Source organism: Gopherus evgoodei, chromosome 10, assembly GCF_007399415.2.
Source record: "Gopherus evgoodei ecotype Sinaloan lineage chromosome 10, rGopEvg1_v1.p, whole genome shotgun sequence".
Taxonomy (NCBI): domain Eukaryota; kingdom Metazoa; phylum Chordata; order Testudines; family Testudinidae; genus Gopherus; species Gopherus evgoodei.
The window spans coordinates 13,963,148-13,989,686 of NC_044331.1; the positions used below are offsets into that span (position 1 = coordinate 13,963,148).

General features: G+C 45.8%; 1 protein-coding gene across 1 annotated transcript in view; it reads left to right on the forward strand.

Moving 5' to 3' along the window:
* AGBL1 (ATP/GTP binding protein like 1) overlaps positions 1–26,539 on the forward strand; it is a 386,927-nt gene that overhangs the window by 72,209 nt on the left and 288,179 nt on the right. Inside the window, exons 7-15 of the mRNA XM_030579006.1 lie at positions 896–1,104; positions 7,420–7,585; positions 8,971–9,044; positions 13,701–13,817; positions 14,893–15,491; positions 17,882–17,965; positions 19,650–19,736; positions 20,126–20,274; positions 24,031–24,118. Coding sequence (XP_030434866.1) covers positions 896–1,104; positions 7,420–7,585; positions 8,971–9,044; positions 13,701–13,817; positions 14,893–15,491; positions 17,882–17,965; positions 19,650–19,736; positions 20,126–20,274; positions 24,031–24,118 — 1,573 coding nt within the window. The remainder of the gene's footprint in view (positions 1–895; positions 1,105–7,419; positions 7,586–8,970; positions 9,045–13,700; positions 13,818–14,892; positions 15,492–17,881; positions 17,966–19,649; positions 19,737–20,125; positions 20,275–24,030; positions 24,119–26,539) is intronic.

Below are 26,539 nucleotides of genomic sequence, written 5' to 3' on the forward strand. Positions count from 1 at the left end.
TTATAAAGAACTTTTAAACCTTTATGGTTTTGGAGTAAAGCTTGAAAATGTGACCTGAGCACACACAAAAGGCTCAGAAACCAGAGGGCAAAGAAAAAGAAACCAAACGTGGTGGGTTTTTTTTTTAAAAGTCACTTGTGATTTTTAAGTTAAATCATGATCTTTTGAGCCTGATTTATGATTAATGATTGGATTGGTGGTCCTGAAATGGCAGAAGGAAGGGGCTGTGATTTTATAATCTCTGTTGTGCAATGGCTTTCATTACAAAGGGATGTGTGAGCATGCATCACATCTTCCAGTAGCCAAACACAACCTCATTGTCTGGGGCAGGGTCCTGTGACTGAAAGGTAATTGGTTGTGTTGCCCGCTGTCTGTCAGTCTCCTTTGGATCCATACTACTGTATGAGGATCACAAGACCCTCTCCCAACCAATCATATTGCGTCTCTCTTTTTTTCCCTCAATGGCTCCGCCCTCTTCCATATTCATTTTGAGGAGCATAATGGGTGTCCTGGGTCAGACAGAGGCAGCCACAACTGCTGCTGCCCTGTGCTCCACTCATAGGGCTGTCAATCCAGTCTCCAGGGCTGTCAATCCAGCATCTCCTGCTTGTGCCAAGCATCTCATTGCAGGAATTGTCTTTAGTTTTTGCTTTGCTTAGTGCTATGCCAAGCACATGCCCTATGCTTAACAAATAACAATGAAGGTCACACATGCAAATTATTAAAATCAAGTTAATAAACATGTCTGTGATTGTGTGCACAAGACCAAATGGATGTGCAAGTGTGTGCATGTGAGTGTATAAGCATTGTGCATATGTGTGACAATGATCAGTCAGTGCTTGTGTGTGTGTGTGGAGGGGAAGTTTGCAACTCAGCCATTCTCCTTTGGTTTCAGAGTCTAACAGCCGACGAGCAATCAACAGAGGCTACTTGTGTGAACTGCTCAGGCTGTACCAGGACTGGCACCGCTGCGATGCCTCCAATAGGTACATCCACGTCCGCAGGGGTCTCCTGCTCTGCCTCAAACACATCACCAACATCCAGTCTGCCAGGGAGACTTTCCTCAGTGCCCGTGGCATGGAGATCCTCTTCACCACTGCACAGGTAAACGCAAGCTGGGGCCAGCTCAGCAGCTGCTTCTGGATTGTTCTACCCTTGCAATGTAGAATTCTTCTTATGTTTTAAACGGAGCTGATTGAAAAATGGAATTTCCGTCCTGTAGAAAATTGCGATACTTTGACTATTTATTTTTTTTTTGTCCTGAATCAGGACAGAAATTCAAAACATTAAAATTTCTCAAATAAATAAATTCAGTTCAGAAATGTTGAAACATTTCATCTTATGGATAATCTCCATCTGTCTGTGCCTCTGCAGGGCCTCATGGGAATTGTAGGTCCAGGTCCCACATGCCGCTATTCTTCCCATGTACCCTACTCCCTGGCTAGCTTGCATTTCCCAAGATGCTTCACAGTCTCTCCCTGTGGCTGAGCTGTTGCAGCATCTCACGGGTGCATGGGACATGCATCCTAATGGGACGGCCTTCCTCTGGTGCCTGAGGAATTGGCCACTGCTTCAGGTGGGGCTAGGGCAGGGATCAGCAACTTTTGGCACATGGCCCATCAGGGAAAGCCCCTGGCGGGCCGGGATGGTTTGTTTACATGTAGCGTCTGCAGGTTCGGCCGATCGCAGTTCCCACTGGCCGCAGTTCGCTGTTCCAGGCCAATGGGGGCTGCGGGAAGCAGCAGGCAGCATATCTCTTGGCCCGCGCTGCTTCTCGCAGCCCCCATTGGCTTGGAATGGCGAACTACGGCCAGTGGGAGCTGCGATTGGCCAAACCTGCAGACTGCAGGTAAACAAACTGGCCCAGGCCACCAGCAGATTTTCCTGATGGGCCGCGTGCCAAAGGTTGCCGATCCCTGGACTAGGGGATCAGATGTAGCAAGATTTCGATCAGATATGGCTCTTGTGAACAATAAGTCCCCAAATGCATGTGGTGAATGGTGGAAGCTGTGTGAGGGCAATGTCTGTGACAGCCGATCATGGCTTGTTGCCTTTATAAGCCTTTACCAGTCCATGGTGCCTTCTGAGCTAATGTCTCCTGATAGCTCAGACTGGGAGCAGCACCCTGAAAAGTGCAAACACTGGGTCACCTTGGGTGAATAAACAAGATACGACACACCAAGGATCCCGTGAAGAGTGAGGATGCTAATCCTTCCAAAGGTCGGAAGTGGAGCAGAAATGACAGCTTCAGGGGGTTCCAGTTTGTTTTCTCTATCACTTGCCATGGGAGATCTGTTGGCAGGGAAATCACCAAAATATCACATACCCTGACCCCTAAAAGTACATTTTTGGTCTTACGTTGTCTCCCTGAGACATCAAATGATGTTCTGCCAACAGCCTGCAGGAAAGGTACAACTCTGTGAGGATCCCGCCCAATTCCCCACTCACGACTAGAAACCACAGATGAGTGTGTGCACATCACACTGCTGCCTCTGCTGGGACTCTTCAGCATCCTCATGATAAACAGATCCAGGGAGAGTGTGCTGGCTGCAGTGAGAGACCTCTCTGCTCTGCGAGACAGAATCTACTGAGAGTCCCTGTCTAGATGGTGTTTTAACCCCTTTACAAATATATTAGTTGGTGGTGATTCGTCCTATGACCAGCTAACTTGGTTTTAAAGATGTTAAATTGATCTGATTGGAAAAATTCTGACAAAATGTTCTTTCATTGGAATTAGCTGCATTTGCTTATGTGTTACTTGAAACTGAAACATTTTGAGACAATTTGATTTTGACGGTGTTCTAACAGAACCCAGGAAAGACTCATATGGAATCTTGCCTGTCAGGTAGTTTTCTGTCAGAAACCTGCCTGCTTCCCTCGATCACCTTGAATCCTCAGCAGCTCATCTGGCATGCTGACAAGAAGCTGAGAACCTGGAAGCCTTGGGAATCCTGATGCATGGCGCTTCAGCAGCCTGGGCTTCTCGGGTCCCCTGCTCTGTGGCAACCCATCAGATAGCCTGCCCCAGAAATGAGGCTCCAGTCTCTTTTGTGATGAATTAAAAAAAAAAGTGGAGTTTTGTTTTGAATCAGAATGGAAACAAATGTTGAAATATTACAAGTCTCCACAAAACCGAAATTCTTTTCTCCACCCAGCTCTAGAGTTAAACTCTCTCTATGCTCATGTTTAAATGTGCTGGTTTAAACATGCTAGCAAACACATCTTTAAACATGACCTATTGGCCTAATCTAACTGAGGTCTCAGGCAGAGCTCGCAGGCCTGGGAGGCATGCAGGTTGCAGTGAGACGAGAGAATGTTCTCTGCCCCGCAAGAGTGTGCAGGGGACGGTTCCATGCAGCACCCTCTCTGCTTCTTTATTATTTGCACATCTGATTTTTTTGTTTAGGCTCAACTGGTATCTCCTCAGTCCCTGTGCCTTAGCCTCTCCTCTCAGTTAATATTGTTATAGTCTCAACCTTTCCTGCACTGGCATCAAATAACTCTCAAATACACGGAGTGCAGAGACTAAAGCACAGATGAGTTGAGTTCAGGTGAACTCTACTTTGGATTTCTGAACTAAGAATTTGTTCCTTTATCTGCAGCAGTCCACCACAAAGCACGCGTGCACACACACACACACACACACACACACCACACACAGCTACAGCAATTTTACTCTCACACCACTGTTTGCGCATACGTGAGAACGCACCCTGCAGACAGATGCCACCCTATTAAGTTGCATGCCTTCAGCAACTTTAATTTCACCGTACTCCTTTGCTAGCATTAGCTCCATATGCTATGTGGTTTAATCTCCACCTGTGGACTGGATCCAGAGGACTCATGCTTTATGTTGCACTGTGCTTCACAAACAGTTCTTTGCACACTTACAGACCACATCATGTGAGGATCTCAAAGCATTTACAAACATTAGTGAACGTAGGCTCACAAAAATAGCTGTGAGGTAGTTAAGTGTCTCTTACTGATAAGGAAATTGAGACAAAAAGAAACTGAGTGACTTGCCCAGTATTAGACAGTGAGTCAGAGGCAAAGCTGTGAATAGAAAACAGTTCTTCTAGGCCTTTGCTCTTCCCTTCCTCAGAGCTGATTTCAGAATTGTCTTTTCTCCCACTCTTATTCCTAACAGCCAGAGATCTAGAAACACATACTTAGATTCTTGTAGCTGAATCTTGTAAGCAGGTAAGCTTAGATAATGTTTCTAGCCTCCCGGTAGGAATCCTGACTAATTCCGCAGACTCTTATAATGCCCTTAATTCATACAGGCGGAAGTGGAACACGAGCCGGGATAAAATACAGCCATTTTCCTTTTATTGCGTATTACAAAGCACTTCAGTTTGTTCACCAATCACTCTGCTGGACTAGCTGAATAGCCCCAGCCCTCCATATTTTCCACTGTGGGATGCTCAGCCCGTGGCACTAACCATTTATTCTGTCTTCTGGTTTGTTCAATTTTCAGTGTCTACTGAGAGGGTGTAAACATTCTGAATGGTAATAAAAGATCATTTTGATGTTGCTCTTTCATGTATTGGTGCCTTTATGGTGCTTTCTGTGGCTTCTGCTGATATTCTGGTGTGTAAGGGCTCAGTCCCAATTCACCAAGGATACAGACACTCAGCTACTATGCTAGCAGGCATGGTACAGCATAAGAAGCTAGCTAGACAGATGATAGCTGGATTAGCTTTGCAGTCCTCTTCTCCGCTGAGGAGGCTGTGGTGTGTATATGCTCTGTAGCTATGAAACGACAATTCCTTTGTTTTCTCTGTATTGCACATATAAATTTCTAAGAACTCCACCTTTGTGCAGAGGCAGCAACCATTTTGTTCTCAGAGCTGCTGCCCTTATTACAGAAGAGGTACTCAGATTTGCATCCTCCCAAGGAGACCTCCCTTTTTATTCTTGCTTGTCTTGTTTTCCTTAATTTAAAAGAAGTCCTTCAGGCTGGAAATCTGTGGTTCCACTGTGCGTGTGTGTGTGCACGCGCATGGGAAAAAACTAATGGAGATCTAGGAAGCTGCCCCTGCACAGGATATGTCAGAACCACTGCGTGCCAGGCTGAGGCAGAAGCAGATGCAGGCTGGAACAGGGGCAGGCTAGCATGGAAACAGGCACAAGTAGGCTGGAGCTGGAGCAAAAGCAGTCTGATGAAACTGTTGGCAAGGGGAGTGTTCCTGGCCAGATAGTGACGCTGAGCAGAATGGAGAGATTGTTTCCCTTAGGAGCCTATGTGCCTGAGGTGGGATCACCTGGGTGTGGTTTCTTGCCTGTGGATTGACTATAACCTTGCTAAATGGCGCAGGGCCTGTTACTAGACCTGCAGGTAGTTGCTTCTGATGGCTTGTCACTAAGACTACATTTTTGTCACAGATATTTTTAGTAAAAGTCATGGACAGGTCATGGGAAATAAACAAAAATTCACAGCAGCCCGTGACCTGTCCCTGATTGTCACTAAAAATATCCCTGGCAAAAGGAGTAGGTGGGTTCAGCACCCACTGCTGCCGGGGCTCTCGGGTCCCCCACCAGTGTGGTGTATGGGAGCTCTGGGGTCCCCCGGGGACTGGGCTGCTGCGGGGTCCCCTTGCCCTGGACAGCTGGTAGCTGCAGGGTCCTCCAGCCTCTGGCTGTGGCAGCAGCTGTGGGGAGTCCCCATTGTGGCTGGACAGATGCAAAGGGTCCACTGGCCACCTGCTGCAGCTGGGCAGATGCAGGGGGTCTGCCAGCTGCCATGGCTGGACAGCTGCAGGGTGCCCCCATCAGGTCGGGGGCTGGGAGCTGTGAGGACAGGGCTGGCTGGAACAGGGCCGCCCAGAGGATTCCGGGGGCCTGGGGCCGTCGGCGGCAGGCGGCTCCGGTGGACCTCCCGCTGTCGTGCCTGCGGACGGTCTGCTGGTCCCGCGGCTCCGGTAGAGCATCCGCAGCCATGCCTGCGGGAGGTCCACCTGGAGTCACGGGACTGGCAAGCGGCAGGGCGCCCCTCACATGGCGAAATGTCTAGAGCCGGCCCTGTTCAGTGGCGGGGGGCCCTTCCTTTCCGGGACCCGTGGCGGGGGCGCCCTGCTGACGAATGACTGCCGAAGCAGGACCCGCCGCCGAAGTGCAGCCCTCTCTTCGGTGGTAATTTGGTGGCAGGGGGCCCCCACGGCGGGTCCCGGAACAGAAGGGCCCCCCGCAGCCGAATTACCGCCTAAGACCGGGTTGCACTTTGGCGGCAGGTCCCTCTTCGGCGGTAATTCGCTGGCGGGGGGGGGTCCTTCCGCCCTGGAGCGGAAGGACCCCCCCCCCGCCAGCAAAGACCGGGAGCGGAAGAAGCTCCAGGGCCCGGTCCCTCAAGAGTTTTCTGGGGCCCCCGAGGGAGTGAAGGACCCCGCTCCAGGGACTCCGAAACACTCGCGTGGGGGCCCCTGCAGAGCATGGGGCCTGGGGCAAATTGCCCCTCTTGCCCCCCCCCGGACGGTTCTGGGCTGGAACCTCCAGTCCCAGGGCAGAAAATGTCAATGGAAGTCACGGATTCTGCGACCTCCGTGACATAATTGTGCCTTACTCATCACACTCTGGCTCAGGAATGCTGTGGGTGGCTAAGTAGGAAGTGCTGTCCCTTCTGAATCAGTATTGAGCCACAGTGCAGTGCTGAAGGGGACTGTGTTTTATGTAGCCTTCCAGCTTGCTGGCAAATCTTAAAAAAAAAAAAAAAAAAAAAAAAAAAAGGTGAACTGACAATAAAATGTATGGCAATTTTGAGAAAGTGGAAAAGTGAAGAAAAATTCATTTCTGATTAAATGAACTATTTAATTTGGATTTAGACTTTTTTTTTAAAACATGTTTTTAAATTTGAAGGAAATTTCTGAATGAAAAGTTCGTCTCGAAACATTTAGACTTTTTTTTTGGCATTTGTTTTAAATGATCACTTCGGTGAAACTGACAAGAATTCACAAAATGTTTTGGTCGCTGAATCAGCATTTTGTGCCCCCCCCCAAAGCGCTAGCTGAAGAATTTCGCCCCACGCTAGCTGTAGGGAGGTGTATGGATAACCCAGTAGCAGGTGCTCTTTTTTCTCTGAGACAGTACTGACCCCAGTTCCTTTGAGTGGTGCTAGGGGACCCTGTGCCCTTTAGATGGGTGTATCAGCAGATAGTGAATGAGCTGTAGAAGCAGATAAACTATTGAAAAACCAAGATGCTGTGCTCCAATGTAGACTTCTCTAATGTGATAAGGAAGGGAAAGGATGAAAGAGAAACACAGGAAATATAAGGGGTTGATGCAGAACTGGCTGACTATTATTCAAATGCTGCTTTTTAAGGCTTTCAGGGAAGCATCTATTTTAATGTCTGGTGGATCTGTGCAAGAGGAAGGATGCTTCTGAATGGCAAACATCACTGAATATTCACCTTCATTACTGCTTAGGATTGCCTGGATAGCAAGTCCCTGGATCCTATAGTAACTATAATGGCCCAGATCCTGAGGAAGTGCTACCCTAAGGGGCCTCTGCCTTTGGCTACAGTACACAGCTCCTATTCCTTCTCTCTTCCTGGGAGTGTCAGCTCCGAACCTCCCCGTGCAGAGCCTGAAGGTAAATTGCTGACTGAAGGGAGAATGTGTGTGTGTGAGGGGCAGGGACTGATGGGGAGAATGGAAGGTGGGGGCCCAGGTAGAAAGGAATCCAGTCCTGAGCTTTGCATTTAAAACTTGCATGGTGGCCCAGACTGTCATGCTATAGAACTGGGTCTGAATCCCTCACTCCAGATGTTTCTGTCAAGGCCAGCAGGTGCTGTGTGGGGAATGGAGATGTGAGATAGTGAAGGGGAGGGGTAGTGAAATAATCCTTATGGCTTTAAAGTGACCAGAAGGAATGGCCTTGGCAAAGGCTGGAACTACTGTTGCTTCATGACAACTGGGAAGGGAGGGTGTGTGTGTGTGTGTGTGTGTGTGTGTGTACACATGTCCTTGCTTGCAACTTTTTCAGTAAATTGATGCTGTTAACTAGCAGCCTTTTTTCCTTCTGAAATAATCTGTCTGTGGCTATGCTACATGAGTGGAAGTTGTGAGCACTTGCAGGCCAGTAGGCTGTATGCCCAGGCAGGTGAGCAGCATACATGTAAGAAGCATGCCCAAGAATGAAACACATATGACCTTGTGCACAGCAGCCTCCTGCTGCCAGCCTTCACACTCCAAACCAGCATCATTATGGTACACCCCAAACAGAATTCTGACTACCATTTCATCTGTGCAAACATTTTCAGCAAAGATTGTGGAGCTTCTACTCTATACCTCCAAATTTCTGGCTCACCTCTTTAGAAGGTATTGATCTTCAGGACTTTTCTTGATTTTCATGGGACATTTCTCATGTCCTCTGGATGCTCCTGCTTCTTGTAGTCTAGGCATGCAGGACATACCATAGCAAGAATAAAACTCACCACCCTTCTTGCCTACCCCACCTCCAGCAAAGCTAAATCAAGCAATACAATCTATGCCCAAGAGAATTTTTATCCCCAAAAGGGAGAAGAGCCAGAGATGCCATAAAGTCCACTAGGGACTTCATTATTGCTATTGACTTTTACATGGAAAGTGCTCAGATACACCAGTAATGGGGATCAGACTAAAACCCTCAGGTAGATATATAGATTAACAGCATCCTATAATATCTTTGCAGTGAAGCATACCGTCATCACATTGCTTTGTAACAGAACATAGTGCCGCATCGTGATGATGAGTGTCAAAGTGCTGAGATTTCATCCAGGAGAACAAAGGTGGAAGCCCTAGGTCCCATATGCAGCTGTATCTGATGGAACACATGGGATCTGATCTTTATTCTAAGTCTTACATTCAGCTTTGTGGTGGTTATTAGGGACAAAGCATGTGTGCTGCACACAATAGTGGCCTGCCTTTTTGGGGAGGGTTAGGGAGAAGGATGTTATGATGGAGGCCACCTGCTCCACCTCTTTTCTACTTTTGCAGATGACTGTGAAGATGATGGTGAGGAAGAGGTGGAAAAAGACCTAGATAATGAGGATCTGGAGCACAAAGAGGAAGTAGGTATATGAGCGACAGCTTCCTTTAAAACCCTCCATGTTCTGTGAAGGGAAGGTTGTTTTGGTTTTTTTTCTTTCTTCCTGATTTGGAGCTCTGATAGACAGGGTCGCCATTTCAGATTGGGGACAATTTTAACTGTGATTCCAGAGGCTACTTGGGCACCTGAAAACTCTTTGTTTTTCAGATAGTAACTTAGATAGAGTGCTCCTGTCAGATAGCAATTTCTAATTCCTATATAAAGAAAGAAAGAAAATTAAATAAATATTAGACCTACTTAGCTCTAATACTAACATAGAATATCAGACTTTGAAGGGACCTCAGAAGGTCATCTAGTCCAACCCCCTGCTCAAAGCAGGACCAATCCCCAGACAGATTTTTGCCCCAGATCCCTAAATGGCCCCCTCAAGGATTGAACTCACAATCCTGGGCTTAGCAGGCCAATGCTCAAACCATTGAGCTATCCCTCCCCCTCAAGTTCTAAAAAAAACATGTTCTGACATCTTGTGACAATTCACTTAATGGACACTGGTTAGGTTGAAAAATGTAATGTGTATTCTTGCTTTGTTACTAATTCTTGAAGACAACAATAGCAGGATATTTTGGCTATGTACCTGGGCCCCAGTCTTTAAAACAGCTTGGCTTCTTTAAGCTACAGCTGGAGCACCCACTCTTAGCCACTTTCTTTTACCTGTTCCTGGTCATGAACAAATAATTTAGCTAATTATTCAGAACATTGTTTGCTCTCTCTCCTCACTCTCTCTCCCTGCCACACCCTGCTGCAAAAGGCACAAATCAAGGATGCATTTGTAACCCTTCTGCCAGGTGGAGCCGCCAGCAACCAGGGCCAGGCTCAATAACTAGAGGATCCTTTTCAACAATACAGCACAGAACCGGCTCAAGCTTCCACCCAGTAACCTGGGAAAATTACACAATACCCCTGGGTGCCTCTGAGAGGCAACATTTCCCCACTCGCAAGCACAGAGTCTGAGTGGAGAAAAGAAACTTTTAATGAAAGGAGGGAAGTCACCTGACATTAATTAGGGAAAATGCCACAAGCAGGATTCATAATCATAATATTGTGAGCAGGACACCCAACCCAGAGTGCTCCCTCACCATACCCCACTCACAGTGGTTGTCCTTGGTCAGTGAGGACCCAGAGTTCAGAGGTGCATCTGTGTGAGTTCACCTGCAACCTGGGGAAGAAGGTACCTTGCTTGCACCACCATCAGAGCAGTTTCTCTGGCTGGCCGCCCCGCCAGCCATGGTTCCTCTCTGCTGGTTGGCCCTCCAGCCATGGCTTCTCTCTGCCGTCCAGCCCATGAGCCACGGTTCCTCACTGCCTGGCTGCCTCACCAGCTGCTTACCAGCCATTCGTTTGCCGGCCGACTGTCAGTCACCTTCTACTGCTACCTGCCTCTCTGCTTTGACCTCTGTAGTTCAGTCTCTTAATGATTTTCAGCTCTTGGCAGGCTGGGCAGAAACATTTCCCCACCACAAGCAATTTCAGCTCTCATTTGAGCACTTTAACATAACAAAAATCTCCTTTGAACAGTGAGGAGAAACAGGTTAAACTAGATCAGGGACCCTTAGGGAGAGTCCACACCTCCTCACTGGGACACCTGTCCCCACCCCTCTTACTTTAACAGGGGTCTGGCATTAGAGCCCCTGGCTTAGCGTGTTCCTTTCAGCTGAGGGTGACCCCTCAAATGGGACAAGCTCAGCACAGTTCTACTCCCCTTTAGTCGTACAATGAAGATAACATTAATAATAACATTTCACTACCCCGCATTCAATATTAAAAAAATATATAATAGGTTAAGAGAAGAGTGTCTGTACATCTGGGTATAGTGCTTAGATTATCCACAAATACAAAGTTTGTTTTAAGTCATAAGATACATATCGTGCATAATCAGCAAAGCTAAATTTAGGTGAATACTTGTAAGAACACAGTTTAGGTATTAGCATCCAAGTGTTCGGGTGCATCACTCATGAAACGTTATACAGAGTTGCTTATGGAAAGCAAATATAGCAATGAGTGAAGATTGTCCCTCAATAACTGAGCATTTAGGGTAGGTTGTCCATTTAGAAAAATACAATCCATCAGGGAAGTATTTCAGTTACTTTCCCGACAGTGCTTCTCATTGGCACTCCAGCTCATCCCTCCTGGTATTGCTGATGTCCTGTGATGTGTTCTATGTAGATGTCCCTCGACCACCTGATGGCTTGATTTGTAACCCAACACCAGCCAAAGCTGATCACTTGGAGCAACACAACTCCTGTCTGCTAGATACCTACGCAGAGTAGTGTATTCATGTATATTCAGTTTGCTCCTGAAGTCTCTCCCCCTCCCAAACTAGCTGTCAGGGGAGAGTTCATTCAGACCCTGCTTACACATGCATATGTTTCTGCTGTGAAAATGCATCTTTGTACAAACACATTCTAGCATGAATGAGTTTTCACCCTCTCAGACATCTTTGCAAACAAAACCTTGTTCCTACAAATGTTTATGGTAATCAAATTCAAAAAGGCACAAATGCCATGTGATCTGATGCAATTTAGATGTGAGTTGAGTGTTCTTTTTGCTGTTTGCCTGCTCTGCCTACCTGAACATTAATATGTCACCCAAATGACAAAAAGAAAAGAAAACAAATGGGCTCAGTGTGCTAGCCTGCCCCTTAGTGACTATTTATTTTCATCTGAAAACTGGCCAAACTGTTCATTAGAAATAATGTTCTTTGCTAACTTAACCCCTTTGTTGTTTAGTGTTCATTCCCAAACACATCCTAAAATCTGTAATTATGTTCATTATTCATGAGGATTCACTGACTAGTTGTGAACAGTTTTTAGTTTATTTGGTATTTGCCAACACTTTGCTTTGAATATAAGTTTTATTTATTGGTCTCGTATGATTGGTCTCATAAGTCTCATGCTACCCCGCCTTCTGGCTGAACTTTTACACAGATTGATAATGGAGGATGAATAGTGCACTTTCAGTCTAAATTTTTGTGCAAAGAATAATTTGTGCTCAAATTCCTGATACTTTTGTGATTGAAAACCTTTTTCACAGCTACCTGGAAGGTGTCCAAATATTCGTGAATAATATCTAATACTAATCATAGTGAACTTAGCACACCACTTTTACTGGTGAAAATATTTGTGAATCCTCTCTTTAACTATTTGATCAGCTCTACCAAAACTGGAGTCCCCATACCAATCGATCATCAAATCATTAAAACCCACCCCTACAGCTCCCACATAATTCTTCAAACAGTCAATCCCTCCAAACCAGTCTTCAAGAGGCTAGCAAATCTCCAACACTCACTGCTGACTCTCGTGTTGACCAGTCCCAACCACCGGCCTCAAATCAACACTAGTAATACTTTGTAGAAACAGCCAAGCCTTTCACTACTGCTGTGGCTCAGGGTTTGAACTACTGTTGATACCCTGGTGTTCATGGGAGTTTGTTGATAAATAGAATCATTTCTGAAGTTATTATCAAGAGCAAATTGCTTCTTTGCTGTGGTTTGGTGGTGAATGCTTGCTAATTGCATGCTGAATTATTTGAATTATGCTGTCATGTCACAGCCATTCATCAATGCCGTTTAGCCACTCAACCCCCCCTTCCCATTCTTTTATGCGGTGACTAAACACTTGACACTGCATGTCTTTGACTCTTGTATCTGATATGGATGGAATGCATGTCAATGCACAGTTGCCTTTGGATGGGAAAGTTTCAGGAATGCTCCTTGTCCTTGCTTTATAGATAACTGCAAACACAAAAGATTTTTTTTAAAATGAACAGATGATGGATTGGTCAAGAGACTAAAAGCTATTCATCAACAGAGTAGAAAGATATAAATAAAGTAACAGATGAGAAATCGGTGCTTGAGAGTTCAGTGATGTGTGTAGTAGAGGGATGGGGATTTGGGTTTCGAAGGCAGAGAGAGGGGGCCCTGGTGAGCAGCAGTGGGGACCAAGGCAATCTTGGTGTGAAGAGGCAGGACACTAGAAGATGCTAATTTTGCTGGTAATCAACAACACTCATTTTTCCTGTGATGTGCTGTGGGATTTTCTTGTTAAATCTAATTTGTTTGATTGTTGAGTCTCTGAATCAAAAGTATTTTCTCACTCCTTCATTCAACACCTGAGGCAGTATATCTCCTGGTCACCTCAGCACATCCTGGATACTCAGAAGACTGGCTAGTGGCTTTGAGTGACACAATTTTTGGGTGGCCAAGTTGAGACACCTTTAAATGGGCGTGATTTTCAGAGGGTGAGTCTCAGCACTTTCTGAAAATCAGGCCCCTATAAGGTTTCTCAGCTTGGGCACTTGAATAGTGAGGCACCCAAACCCACTGCTCACTTATGAAAATCTTGTCCTGGACTTCTGAGTTACTTGCCAGTGGATCATTCTATGGCTGTGGGCAGGTGACCTAACCTTTTGTGCCTCAGTTTACCCTTCCATAAAAATGAATGTAATTGCTCTCATCTAGTGTCAGGGGTGGCTAGTTTACTTTACGTGTGTCAGGTGCTTAGAGATTCCCAGATGAAAGGCAGGATGTAATGTATCATTTTATAACTATCAACTCAGGCACAGTCCCAAACGGGTTGATAGCACCTTTAATTTATTTCTTTTCCTACTTTGACTTTTGAAGGATGATGATTTGGAGACAGATGTGAACAAACTGAGCTCAAAGTCAGGTCTTGACAGGCCAGAGGAGGAGCTTGAGCAGTATGAGGCAATGTGTCCTGAAATTTCCCTTACTTTCCAGGTAGGATATCATTGTGGCTTTCTTTATCTGTGAACGCATGTAGAGATGTGCAGTACTGGAGGTGCTGATTGAGAGAAGGTGGGTAGAAAGACATACTGCAAAGGGGAGCACTGGATGACTTAAGGTATCAGAGGATCCAAAATGTAGATGCATCTGGAGCTCATTGGATTGACTGCAGCCCCAGATGATAGTGGGTGAAAGGTGTTAATATCTGAGAGTTGTTTGGTGGCATTTAACGAAAAGGCTGGGTCTGAGTTGACTAGGGCAAGTGGCTAAATAATTAAATATCCACTTGAGAAAAAATCCACTACAAATGGACATTAAGTTGTATCCTTGTTGGCAGTTTCAACGGAGATGCAAAGAACCAAATGGAACATGGAGATTAAACTGGTTTATCTACCGTAGTGCTGGTTAGTCAAGATCAGGGTTGAAGCACAGTGATGGGGAAGCTTACATTGCCACTGCTTAAAATGCAGACAGTTCTGGGATAGATCAACCCAGCTGTTTAACAGTTTGGGACAGGAAGTGAAGAAGAATATTGTACTGAGTACTAGATGCAGAGGAATTTAGGGAGGCAGAATATAATTTTTCAAATTTAAACAAGCCACCAGGGTTTATGCTTCTCCTACCATACAAAATGCAGTGGTATTTGTAATGACTGCAAGTGGCCAGGAACTCGGATTAACATTGCAGTCCTGTACTTAGGAATGGTGGAACGTTGCCTGGCAGACTCGCCCCATTGCATCATGCTGGAGCATCAGTTCAAAGAGAAGCGTATCACTTTGTCTCATGCAATTTCCTGTAACACTTCAGGTTTTGCTTGGAGGTTACCCAGCCAGCAGCTGATCCAGCCTGACCTTGTTTAGCTTCTTGGAACTGATGAGAGATCAGCTTGCGGGAATAGGAATGCTGGCAAGTGGGTTGTGGGTTTCTATCTCTTTGGGTCACTGAGGCAAGCAGATTTTTAAGAGGCCTGTAAATTAAATGTTTTTCCTTTTCTTTCTTCTATTTCCTTCTGGAAGGAGACACCATCTGTCTTTATTTCTTTTCTTTCTTTTATTCTTTAAATCTAAAGGAGCTGGAAACAGGATCTGAAGATGAGAAGGGCTCTGAGGATATGCCTGGGAGCCTGCCAGGCACTCACCTCCTAGTCATTCCAAATGCTGCTTTCATGAAGCAGCAGCATTGCAGACACAGGGACCAAAGTGCCATGGGGCCAGAACCAGAGGAAACAGCATTCAAGACTCCAGTGCAGAGCTGGGCAAAGAAGGATAAATGCACTGGGGCTCCAGCCCTTGAAAAGCAAGTGATGGGAGAATCAGTCCAAGATGCAGATGCTCTTGGTGAAAGAGAAGATCTATGTAGGAGCCATACACCCACTCTGCATCCTCCCCTAAAAGAAGCCTCTTGGCGCACAAGAACATTTCATACTCACTGTGCGAGCTGCTTCGGTCCCAGCCCCGTGTGTGGTGTGGGAGCCTCCAATACAGTGACAAAGCTTCTGGAGAGACACCAAGGGGATATCCCATTCCACAGACCCCACTTCTACATGGCCAGGGCTGGAAGCACCAAGTCCATTCCGGATTATAGGGTCTTGGCGTTCCCTGATTTTTGGGGCCACCAGCCCCCTCCTTATTACCAGTCCCTGCTGGAGCGGAAATATGGAGTTCAAAGGTGATTCTGCTTTATTATCATCCTAGAGATAACTGTCCGCAGCTGGGCAAATAGGGACTCACTTCTTGTCGTACTGGGGACTCTCATGTCTTACTGCCTTGCTTTTGATGGGTGTTGATCATCACTTCTTGTCAAGTTTCATAGGTCTCTGCAGTCCTCACAGAGACCTACACAATGAATTATTACAAGAAGGGAAACTGAGCTATAGGCTTATACTATTCAGATTTTTCTCTTGAGGTTGAAGACACTGGCATCTAAGATTTTCTTGGCACAGATGGGGAATTAGGAGGCCTAATTCCTGCCTCTGCCAGTGGCCAAGTCATGTCACCTCTCCACTTTCCTTATCTGGAAGGTAAAAGTGAATAAATACTTCTCTGCCTCCCCTGCTAAAGCAATTAAATAATTGTGAAGTGTGTTGGGATCCTCCCATGGAAGGCATTGTGCACCTGGCAATTAACATTAATGCTCTTACCTCATTTACATTGTAAGAAAGTAGTGTAACTTTAACGCCCTCATGGCCAAGATTGAGTCTGCTCTGCAGGCAGCTCTGACCAAGAGAAGGCACGCGCAGGAATGCAGCAGGAAAAATTCCTTCCATCCCAGGGGCACCTGTTCCAACCCCCCAGAGTGAACACACTCACCCACAGGAAAAGTACAATGGATATAATAAAGGGAGATATTTATTTACGGAGGGATGAGAGGAGAAAAACAACAAGGGGAGCAGTAGAACAGGGCTGCATTCAAACCAAGATCCCACAGGCCCAGTGGTAGCACAGTCTGGAAGGGCAGATATTGAGCCAGCTCCTCCTGGCTTCTGTCCTTGGGGGTCCCCGATCTGCCACCTTGTTCTTCCCAGGCTTCAGGCAGGTTCTTTGCTGCTTCACTTTGTGAGGACCTGTGGGCTGCAGCCCTTCTCTCCCCCAAAGCACCGGAGCCACACCCCCAAGCTTCCCTCCTTTTTTTACTGCTCCCTTTCCCCCCCTAGGAAAAAGATTTAAAGGGGCCGTGCTTTTTAAACTCCAAAGGGTTGCAGTAGATAAGGAAGTGTTTATTACTTCTCATAACACAAGAACTAAGGGTCACCAAATGAAATTAATAGAAAGCAGGTTTCAAACAAATAAAAGGAAATATTTCTTCACACAACATAGTCAACCTGTGGAACTCTTTGCCAGAGGATGTTGTGAAGGCCAAGACCATAACAGGGTTAAAAAAGAACTAGATAAATTCATGGAGGATAGATCCATCAATGGCTATTATCCAGGATGGGTAAGGAATGGTGTCCCTAGCCTCTGTTTGCCAGAAACTGGGAATAAGCGACAGGGGATGGATCACTTGATGATTACCTGTTCTGTTCATTCCCTTTGTGGCACCTGGCACTGCCCACTGTCGGAAGACAGGATATTGGGCTAGATGGACCTTTGGTCTGACCCAGTAGGGCTATTCTTATGTTCTTGGTTCAACTGAGGAGGATACATTGTGTGTTGGAGTGTGGGGGGTACTGTGTTGGCAAAGAGGATTCTTCTCAGGACTACCCTCCCCTGTCCTGCCCCATGCATGTCCCTCTGCAATTCCTTTAGAGGGCATTTGTTCTTAGTAGCACAAGCAATGCCTACCAGACCACAAACAGGCTGGGTGATTCTGATGTCTCTTGAACTAAGCTCTAGGACTGAATGATACTAATAATATGGCATTTACCAAGGCCACAAGTTTCTGAGCTATTTTGAACCTCTATGCTCTATAGGGATGGGAACTCTTCCTGTTGCAGCTAAATGCCTGGAATCTTATTCACAGAGGCCATCATTTTCTCACCTCTTCCCTGCACTAATGTTCTAAAAGCCCTGCTTTTATGACCATATTAACATATGTAACTATACAGCGAAGACAGGGATAATCATGTCATGCTTCAGTGTTTACGTTGATTGCTGCAAAGGTCAGGAAGGAAATCTTGAGAACACATATGGCATCATATAACTGGTCATTACTGGGGGGATTGGATGGGCTCATTCACCACTGTTGGTGCCAGGAGTCTGTAATAGATAGACCAATAGTCTGATTCCTTCTGACAAATTCTCCATTGCTAGGTGTACATGACTCATTCATTGAGACTGAATGAGAAGAAATGGAGATAAATCCTACAGAATGTGAATGACAAGTTATTTAGCTCTAAAGGTATCTTCCAGTCATGAGAGTCATGCAAAAGCCAAACTGGTGAACGGCAAAAAATGCTAAGGGATATTTTTGTTTAGTTAGAACAGGTGTATAATTCTTCCCAACCCCCTGGAAAGAATATCATAAGCCTCAGTTCACTTCCTCAGCAAGGATCCTCCAAGACAGAGGTATGTGTTTGCCTATGGCTGCAGACAGACTCACAATTTGTTTTTCTTTTCCAGGGCCAAAATATTTGAGGATGTTCGTCGTCTAATCCAGCCAGGTGATGTGATAGACAGAGTTGTCTTTGATTTAGATGGGCGCAGGTAAGTCTTCCTTCTAGTGTACGTGACTGAGGGCACTACTGTTACTATCAGTAATAGATTAGGTGACTAGGCCAACAGATGGTGCATTTGATTCAACTTTGACAAATGTACAAAACATAAGACTGGTAGATAGGATCCAGTGTGAGGAACAAGGTTTTGTGACAAGGTGCACCACTCACGGCCAGGATGGCGCCTCCTCATGGCCATTCTGGGGATTAGCATTGCGAGGTCGATGCCCCTTCTTGCAGTTGCATGCTGTTTCTCTGCCTCTCTTACTAGGTCTGCAGCAGTTCTTCCCTTGCTGAGTGAACTGCTGCTGCCTCTTCGTGACTCAGCCCTCTGGCCACTTTACAATACGCATTTTCCCCTTCCAGAGTACCAAAGTCTTCCTTCGGCCATCCTAGGCATCCTGACCTTCCCATTCACTCCCTCAGTGGCTGGCAGGGAAACCTGGGCCTGCCCTCTACTCTGGGTTCTGGCTCAGGGGCCCTCTAGCCAGAAGTCAAGGTCTGCTCCTTCTTGGACCTTGCTGTCTTTCCCTGAGTCCTTTCCTTACCATCTGGCATTCCACCTCCCCCGAGGTTTGTCACCATTCCCTCCTACCAGGGAGCAAATACAAGCTACATTTTTTTTCAACCTTCAAACACTCCTCCCAGGGAATGACAGTAACTTATTTCTCAGCAGCCACCTCAGCTTCCAATTTCCTGTGTTTATAAATCCCAGCCCAGCTTGTTCCCTTTCGGCTTGGCTCCCTCCTTCCCTCAGGGGATTAGTTAGCCACCTGATTCCCCTCAGCTGTTACTTGTTGGGTTAATTAGCCCCCTATTCTATCCACAGTAACTTTTTTGGGGGCAAGTGTGAGGTAAACACCCCTTCCCAGTGTCTCTCAGCACATAGTGGAGGGAAAGGATCTGCAAGCTATTGTGGAAGGGTCCCTGAAACCACCAGCCCAGTGCACAGCAGCAGTAGGAAAAGAAAACCAGATACTGGGTAGTTTTAGCAGAACAATGGAACCTAAAACTAAAAGGGGTGGTACCATGATGCTGTGCAGTAATGCAGCTGTGAGACCCATCTTGGGTACTCTGACCCAGGCTGGGCACCATTTCCTGGCAAATCATTATTGTCCTTGAGAAGAGACAGCACAGGGCAATGGAGAGGATCTCAAATCTGAAGCAAGTACATTCTGAGGAAAGGGTTAATGGGTCTGAGATTGTCCTCTTAGGAACACAGGACACAGGAGAGTTTGAGGTGACCTGGTGGGGGTTTGAAGGAGGAGGAGAGAAAATTTTAAAATTGCTCAAGGTGAATTTAAAGGCTCCAAAATTTAGGGGGGCAAAAGGTAAAAATGGGAGGAGTAAATGGAGAACTTGGCCAGAGTCACTTCACACAAAGGATAATAAACCCGTGGAATAAATAAATGGGGAAGGTGATTGGAACAAAGAACCTAACTGAGATTGAAGAGTGTATGAATCTGTTCCTGGAGACAGGAAAATCGAGAGGGGGGAGAAAGTGGGATTTAGAATTACCCCATAAAGGCTGCTGCTTTGAGCTGGATGGCTGGGCCATAGCTGCTCTTAAATGCCTTCTGTTTGTAAGTCTAAATCACTATATAAATTATATTGGAGCGGTTACTCTTCCTTAAGGTAATTTTTGGTAGTAGACATATTTCTGTGTTTTGCTCCAGCCCCTCAAGCACAGATGCTCCAGACTGCCTGAGATTCTTCTCCAAGTTTGAATCAGGAAACCTCCGCAAAGCCATCCAAGTGCGCAAGTAAGTAGCTTAGGTCTCAGCAGTGGCTGTGTCCTATCCGGCCACACTTGTAATGTCTACTGTGTGAAAAGGTGAAGCACCGTGGACTTTAGAACGGTCAGCAAGGGGAGCAGAGCTTATGAATCACAGGTGTTAGGTGGTGTGAAGTTAAAGGAAGGGAGAAACCAAGGCATGAAAAAACATGACACTGTGCTAGGGTAGGACACGAGTGTGATGGCACGCTCGGCTAGTATTGGCTTTGATGGCATCCTGTGGCTCCCCCTGCCATTGTCGCCAGTGGCTGACAGCTGTAGTGTTTGTATGGAGCAGCTGCAGCCGTGGGTTTGTTATATCCCACCCTGTCAATCTGCCTGGCCCAAGGTGACACCATCTCATGCCTTGCTCTCCAGATTTGAGTATGATTTGATTATGAACACCGATGTGAACACCGTCCAGCACCACCAGTGGTTTTACTTTGAGGTCAGCGCCATGAAGCCAGCCATTCCCTACCGCTTTAACATCATCAACTGCGAGAAGGTCAACAGCCAGTTTAATTACGGTATGAGCCTTCGGGTGGGCTGGGGTTCACTGGGCCATGCACAGGGCTACACTATTGATTCCATGGGGGCTTCAACCTTCTTGTGTCTGTTAGAGTCCCATAGGTCATGGCTTGCTTACTTAGTCATAAGGTGCCTTCTGAACCATGAAGCAGGGGTGTGAACCTGGGGGCTTTCAGGGTGCAATACCTTCTTGCTCCTCTTACTTTCTCTCCTTCCCATCCGCATAATTAATATGGGTTCCATTCCCACCCTCCACTCATACTACCAATTTCCTAGCAGCTAAGGTATCCTGTCATCTCATCCTCTACTGTTAGGTCTACCTTCTGAATTAGTAGAGCTGGGTGGGGTCCCTCTTTGGTGCACAGCAGCTGCTTTGAAAACAGCCAGAAGGGGTCACTACAAGGCCTCAAAAGGAGTTCTCTCTGTCTCCTCAAGGGCACACAGGGATGGGAGGAGGGATTTGGAATTGAAGAGTAGGAGTTTGGAGACTGGGATATTTAAAAATGGGACTGTGGGGGAAAGGAGGAGGATCAATTTGGACTGAACGAGTGGTGCAGAAGTGGAGAAATCTCATAAGGTTTGAATACATTTGGCTAATCTTCAAATAAACATCCACAGTTTAGGAGGCTTACTGAGAAATTAAAATCCACATCCAGACCTTCTGAGGTTTCTGCCAACATTAATAATAAAAGATTCTGTCTCTATTTTTGAGCTTCAGTTGCAGTCTGTGGTTCAGGAAGGATGTGATGCCATAAAACAGGCAGGCAAATCAGAATTTTCAATGCCCATTTTAGAAGAGAAATTGTTTATTTTACATTCAGACTGTGTGTCGAATCCTCAGCTGGCATAGTTTGGCATTAGCACCAACCATTGCTTTCCATGAAGCTATGTTAATTTACACCAGCTGAGGATCTGGCCCTGAATGTTTAATAAGTGCACAATGTCAAACACTACTTCCCCTTATAGCTGTGTGGTTACATCTGCACAAATCAACAAGGGAACTACTTCAGGAGCAGTGTACTCACAACAAATAGCAAAGGGACTTAGGGCAGGTCTACACTACAGCATTACTTTGGTATAGCTACGTTGCTCAGAGGTGTGAAAAATGCACACCCTTGAGGGACATAGTTTTACCGACCTATAATGACCATAGCTACTGCCTCTTGTGGAGGTGGATTAACTATGCCGACAGGAGAGGTTTCCTGTTGGCATAGAGCGTCTTTATTAACGTGCTACAGCAGCACCGATGCAGCCTTTTAGGTGTAGACCTGCCCTGAGAATGGCTTGCTGTTACAGCTGCTTGCTGAGTGGTGCAGTTCATTATAAATCATTTGCCCTAAGGACCAGAGTTCAAGTACTGAAATAACTCACAAATGAAAATGAATTTGTGTTGTGCTATTCTACTTTCCTGAATCACCAAACAGTTTGGCATGACTGGGTAATTCTCTCAATGGCCTGAGAGTGAAGTACACTGAGGAGGAGGGGCAAAGGGGATGTCAGAGGCTGATATGGTACCTCTTGAAACCTATAGAGTATCTCTTAATGATATACTCTGTGCAGTAGCTTCAGTAGGGTAGACTCGGGCCCTTACTGGTGGAAGGTTCTCCAGCATCTGCTTCTCTGATCATAGCCAGCACTTATTAGCCCCTCACTTTTGTGAGCTTTCAGTGGACAGGAATCAAATTTTAAAATGTGCAGTTAAAATATGTTTGAAAGAAAAATGTGAAAATAATATCCTGTGTTAGGCGGCTAGCCCCAGGGCCAGCTATTGTGTGGTCTCTGTGTGACTACATGTTGGGGAAATTCTTGTTGGTTGCTTCTGATGCATTGAAAATGCATTGAAACTCTAGCTATCTGAATGGAGTGAGGCCCATAGCGCTGTTAGCAGCGCGCATGACATTGACTTCCACATATGAGACAATATGCTACTTGCTGCTCCATGCACTTACCAGTGCTACTGTTCACCTCACTAAGCTGGAAGTTTCAAGTCTTGCTCCTGTGCAAAATTGGCGTGGGTGACAATGTGCTATAACATGGGTTGGCTGTGTACTGTGGCTGTCCTTCCGATCTCCCTGTCAGGTAGATGGTGCAGTGTAATTTTCAAATCAGTGAAAGAACATCTTAAGGAGCAGTTGTAGTCAGCAGCAGAGCGGTCAGAACATGGATTTCTTTCCCCATAGAAAATGTTGAATTTTTGTCAAAAAACTGAACAGTGTTGCCAAAAACTAGACTTTTCCATTGAGGAAACGGAAACAAAATATTTTGGTTTGTCTAAGTGAATTGTAAAGTTTTGTTTGGAGATAGTTTAATATTAAACTGTCCTGCTGTGGTGCCTCATGGGAGTTGTAGTTCTGATGCCTCACGTCCTCATTGTCTCTGAAAGGCCAGTCTTCGGGATAGGTATATATCTCTCATGATTCACCATGGTGTCCCCTCTGTTAGCTGGTCTGTGCAGAAGCACTGCATGGATACATATAGATGCTGGAACTAGGGGTGCTGAGGGTGCTGCAGCACCCCCTGGCTTGAAGTGGTTTCCATTATATGCAGGATTTACAGTTTAGTTCAATGGCTCTCAGTGTAAAAATTGTTCCAGCTCCCACGTGGATACATGAAGCAAAAATTGAAAGGTTAATCCGTGATGTGACTGAGTTTGTATTTGAAGTTCTTTCCATGTTACCTTCCTGTTGAGGTATAGGACAATCCTGTGTCTGCTCAGAGATGTACTCCACAGCTGTTTAAGTGCTGATGAGTTACACCAAAGAAATCCAAAGGGAGGAGGCAAAATGCTGTGATTTTATAACCCTTTTTTTAGTGTGACGCAACTAATCCCCCTGCATTAATGACACCAAGGAGTATCCTGTATATCTTAGATATTAACACACATTGGAATCATGGACTAGATGTAACGAGCAGCCTAGAGAAAGGCACTAAATTGGACTGGATGAAGGAGACAAAGGCAGCAGAAAGAGGAAGGGAAAGAAATAGATGGGGAAGGTGCTATGGAGATTGTCAAAGATGAGGACAAGAAGCTTGCCCTAAATGTAGAACGAAAGCAAATAAATTGTATACCCATGTCTCAGTGGATAAAAATTCCTGCAAAGGAGCTGGACTCATGCAACTGTGGATAATGTTTGCTTAGTTTCTCTTCAGGGCATAAGGTGATAACATAGTGCAGGTCAAGAAGTTCCCCCCCTGATATCATACAGTCCAATGAGGGATATTATTGTTACAAGCATTTTTAGGGCATCCAGCTCTGTATGTTCTTATGGGAGGTTTAATACCTTCTTATGAAGCATCCAATAGTAGCTGAGATTAGCAAAAAGTATTAAGCTAGATGCAGCATCCATTGGTTGCTTCCGTTATGGCAGGAGGTAGGTTTCCAAACTACTAGACTGACTATTGATGTATTACAGTGGGACAGGGGACAGGATAGTTGTCTAACCAGACCATTGATCTGTCCAGTGTACTGATTCTTATGTTCTTCTTTTTCTCCTCTTTCCTTTCCTCAGTCCCTGCATAAGCAGAGTTGCTTAGAATCTCTCACCTTGGAAAAGCCAGTAGGGCTGGTCTGTTTACTACTCATTTCCCTGTAGCTGGCTTCCCCTTTCCATAACTTTCTATAGAGAGTTGGCTGCTTTGAAATCAAGTGTAGGATGGGGAATAAGTGTATCTGCTTTTGGTAAAAGAGCTGCAAAGAGCATGCATGTTCATGCAAAGGAAGTCATATCACCTGAAACTACCTTTGTTTTATGTAGGCATGCAGCCGGTCATGTATTCAGTGAAGGAAACTCTCCAAGGCAGGCCTCACTGGATTCGGGTGGGCTCTGATATCTGTTACTACAAGTAAGTGTTTCATTGGTGCATTCCTTTTGGCTTCCCTTCCACTCCTGCTAACCGTATTCATGTCATTAACCTTCAGCTGCCAGTGCCCCATTTCTCTCACACAATAAATTTATGCCAGCCTGCTGCATTCTGCACTCCGACAGCAGGGATTGGATGTGAGCGAGACCCTGTTAGTTGGTATGCAGGGGAGAGAGAGGATGCATGCAGAATTCTCTCTTCTGGAGTAAAGTGGTAGTAGAGAAGGGAGAAGGGGGGAACCCCATGGTGACAACATGAAGCCCTCTTCATGTGTACACAGAAGCACAAAGGAGTGGTACCCAAATAGTTTTAAGGCCCTACTCCAGTGATTGGCAGAGAGGTGGACTGGGCAGCCTACCTGTTTTTTGTTTCCATCCCCAACTTGTATCATTGGTGAGCCAAATTGAATGCAGCACGCACAGGGTTAACAGAGTTTTAGTCTCCCATTCTCCTTACCAAAGGGTGAGCTGTGATTTCAGATGGATTCATCTGGATGTTTCAGGGTGGTGGTCAGCACAGAGGACAGAGCTCCCTGCTCTACTTCTCCCATCACTGCCACATTTTCTCCAGAAATTAATGTACTATATGGGTGAAACTCAGTCCTGTCTTGAGCAAGTACAGACCTGCATGAGTTGTACCTGCTAACCTTGGCCCCAGTGACCACCTGGTGCTGTGTTGGCATGAGAGGGAAATTAGTTTTCCCAGAGTAGGATGGCATATGAAAATGATCCCAAGGCAGACAGTGAAGGCCTGAGCAAGGAGTGGCTTCGCTCACTTCACCTGTGAATTTGGAGTTCTACCTGAAGGTGGCAGACACGTCTGCACCCTCAGCCATGCTCACTGGGTCTGTGGCATTGCCTTCACACTCTGCTTCATCGGTAATAAAAACAGGGCCAACAATCAGAGAAAGTAGCAAAGAATCCTGTGGCACTTTGTAGACTAACAGATGTTAGTCATGCATCTGACGAAGTGGGTATTCACCCACGAAAGCTCTTGCTCCAAAACATCTGTTAGTCTATAAAGTGCCAGAGGATTCTTTGCTGCTTTTACAGACCCAGACTAACACCGCTACCCCTCTGAATCAGAGAAAACAGGCCCTAGATTACAACAAGTCAACCAAGGACATATCTGCCTTGAAGACAGGTAATCCTGTGGGGATCCAGCCTTTAGAGAGTCTCCAGAAGGAGTAGACTAAAGGTGCAGTGAGGGTTGCACTGGCACCCAACTCATATGAGTTGATTATGCAAGAAAGAAGTGATCTGAAGGGCCAGGGGACACTTAACGAGCGAGCAGACACAAAATCTAGATAGAACCTACAGAGAGTCACCGAAGAGAGAGACAGAGAACCATCCAGAGGCCACCCCTACACGAAGGAAGGAGACTCCACAGAGAGATGGTTTTCTAGATAGGGAGACAGGGATAAGTCACTCCCATTGTGGTCATCCGTTGAGGAGACCAGGCGATCTTAAAGACTGTGTAACCAGTTGAGTCTATGGTAAAGATAAGACTCCAACTCTGCTATGGGCTAGCAACCTAGAGTTGTCAACCCTCCAGGATTGTCCCGGGGACTCCAGGAATTAAAGATTAAATTTTAATTAAATATCATATCATGTGATGAAACCACCAGGAGTACGTCCAATTGAAATTGGCAACCCTATAGCAACCTCTGGACAAAGGGACATGGGGTGGTGGTCTGGGCATCAATTATTGCTTTTTAATGTTTATATTAAAATGTTTGTATAATAGGGAAGATGTATCATGGGGAAGATGTATCATGATCAGTAGAACTGGAGGAAGAGGGCCCATGTTCCCTAGAGGGACTGTTATTGATGGGAAACCAGGAATGCAGGGAGTTAGGCTGGAAGGAATTCAGTCACATGGACAGAGCAGTGCACGGGGTTTAATGAAGTTCCACTTGTTCAAATGAACCTGTGTTCCATTTCACTCTCTGTTGATGGACCACATGTGTCACAGCAAAGGGCAATCTAATCCACACATGGCCAAGTTGTTTTAGGGGCTTGTAGAACCCCAGGTAGAATTAATGCATTTCTCCTTGCAAAATAAACTGGGTTTTGTTTGGCTTTTTGCTGTTGTTTGTACATTTGGCCTAGAGGATTAAACATCATTGTTCTCACTCGCATGCACGACATCACAATCAATCCAAACACTGCCGGATGCATTTACTGTGATGTTATCACCTTGCAGGAGAAACACAGAGCCCCAAACTTATGTCATGACAGCAGTAAAAAAAACCTTCCAGTTCTCGTGAAAACAAACCCCAACTCCCTAAATAAAGCTCACTTGGGGATCAAGGGTCATGGTTCTCTTACCTCTAATGGGTGCCTTGTCAGTAAAAACTCAAATAACCATTTACCTTGCCCAAATAATGTCCCCACACTCATC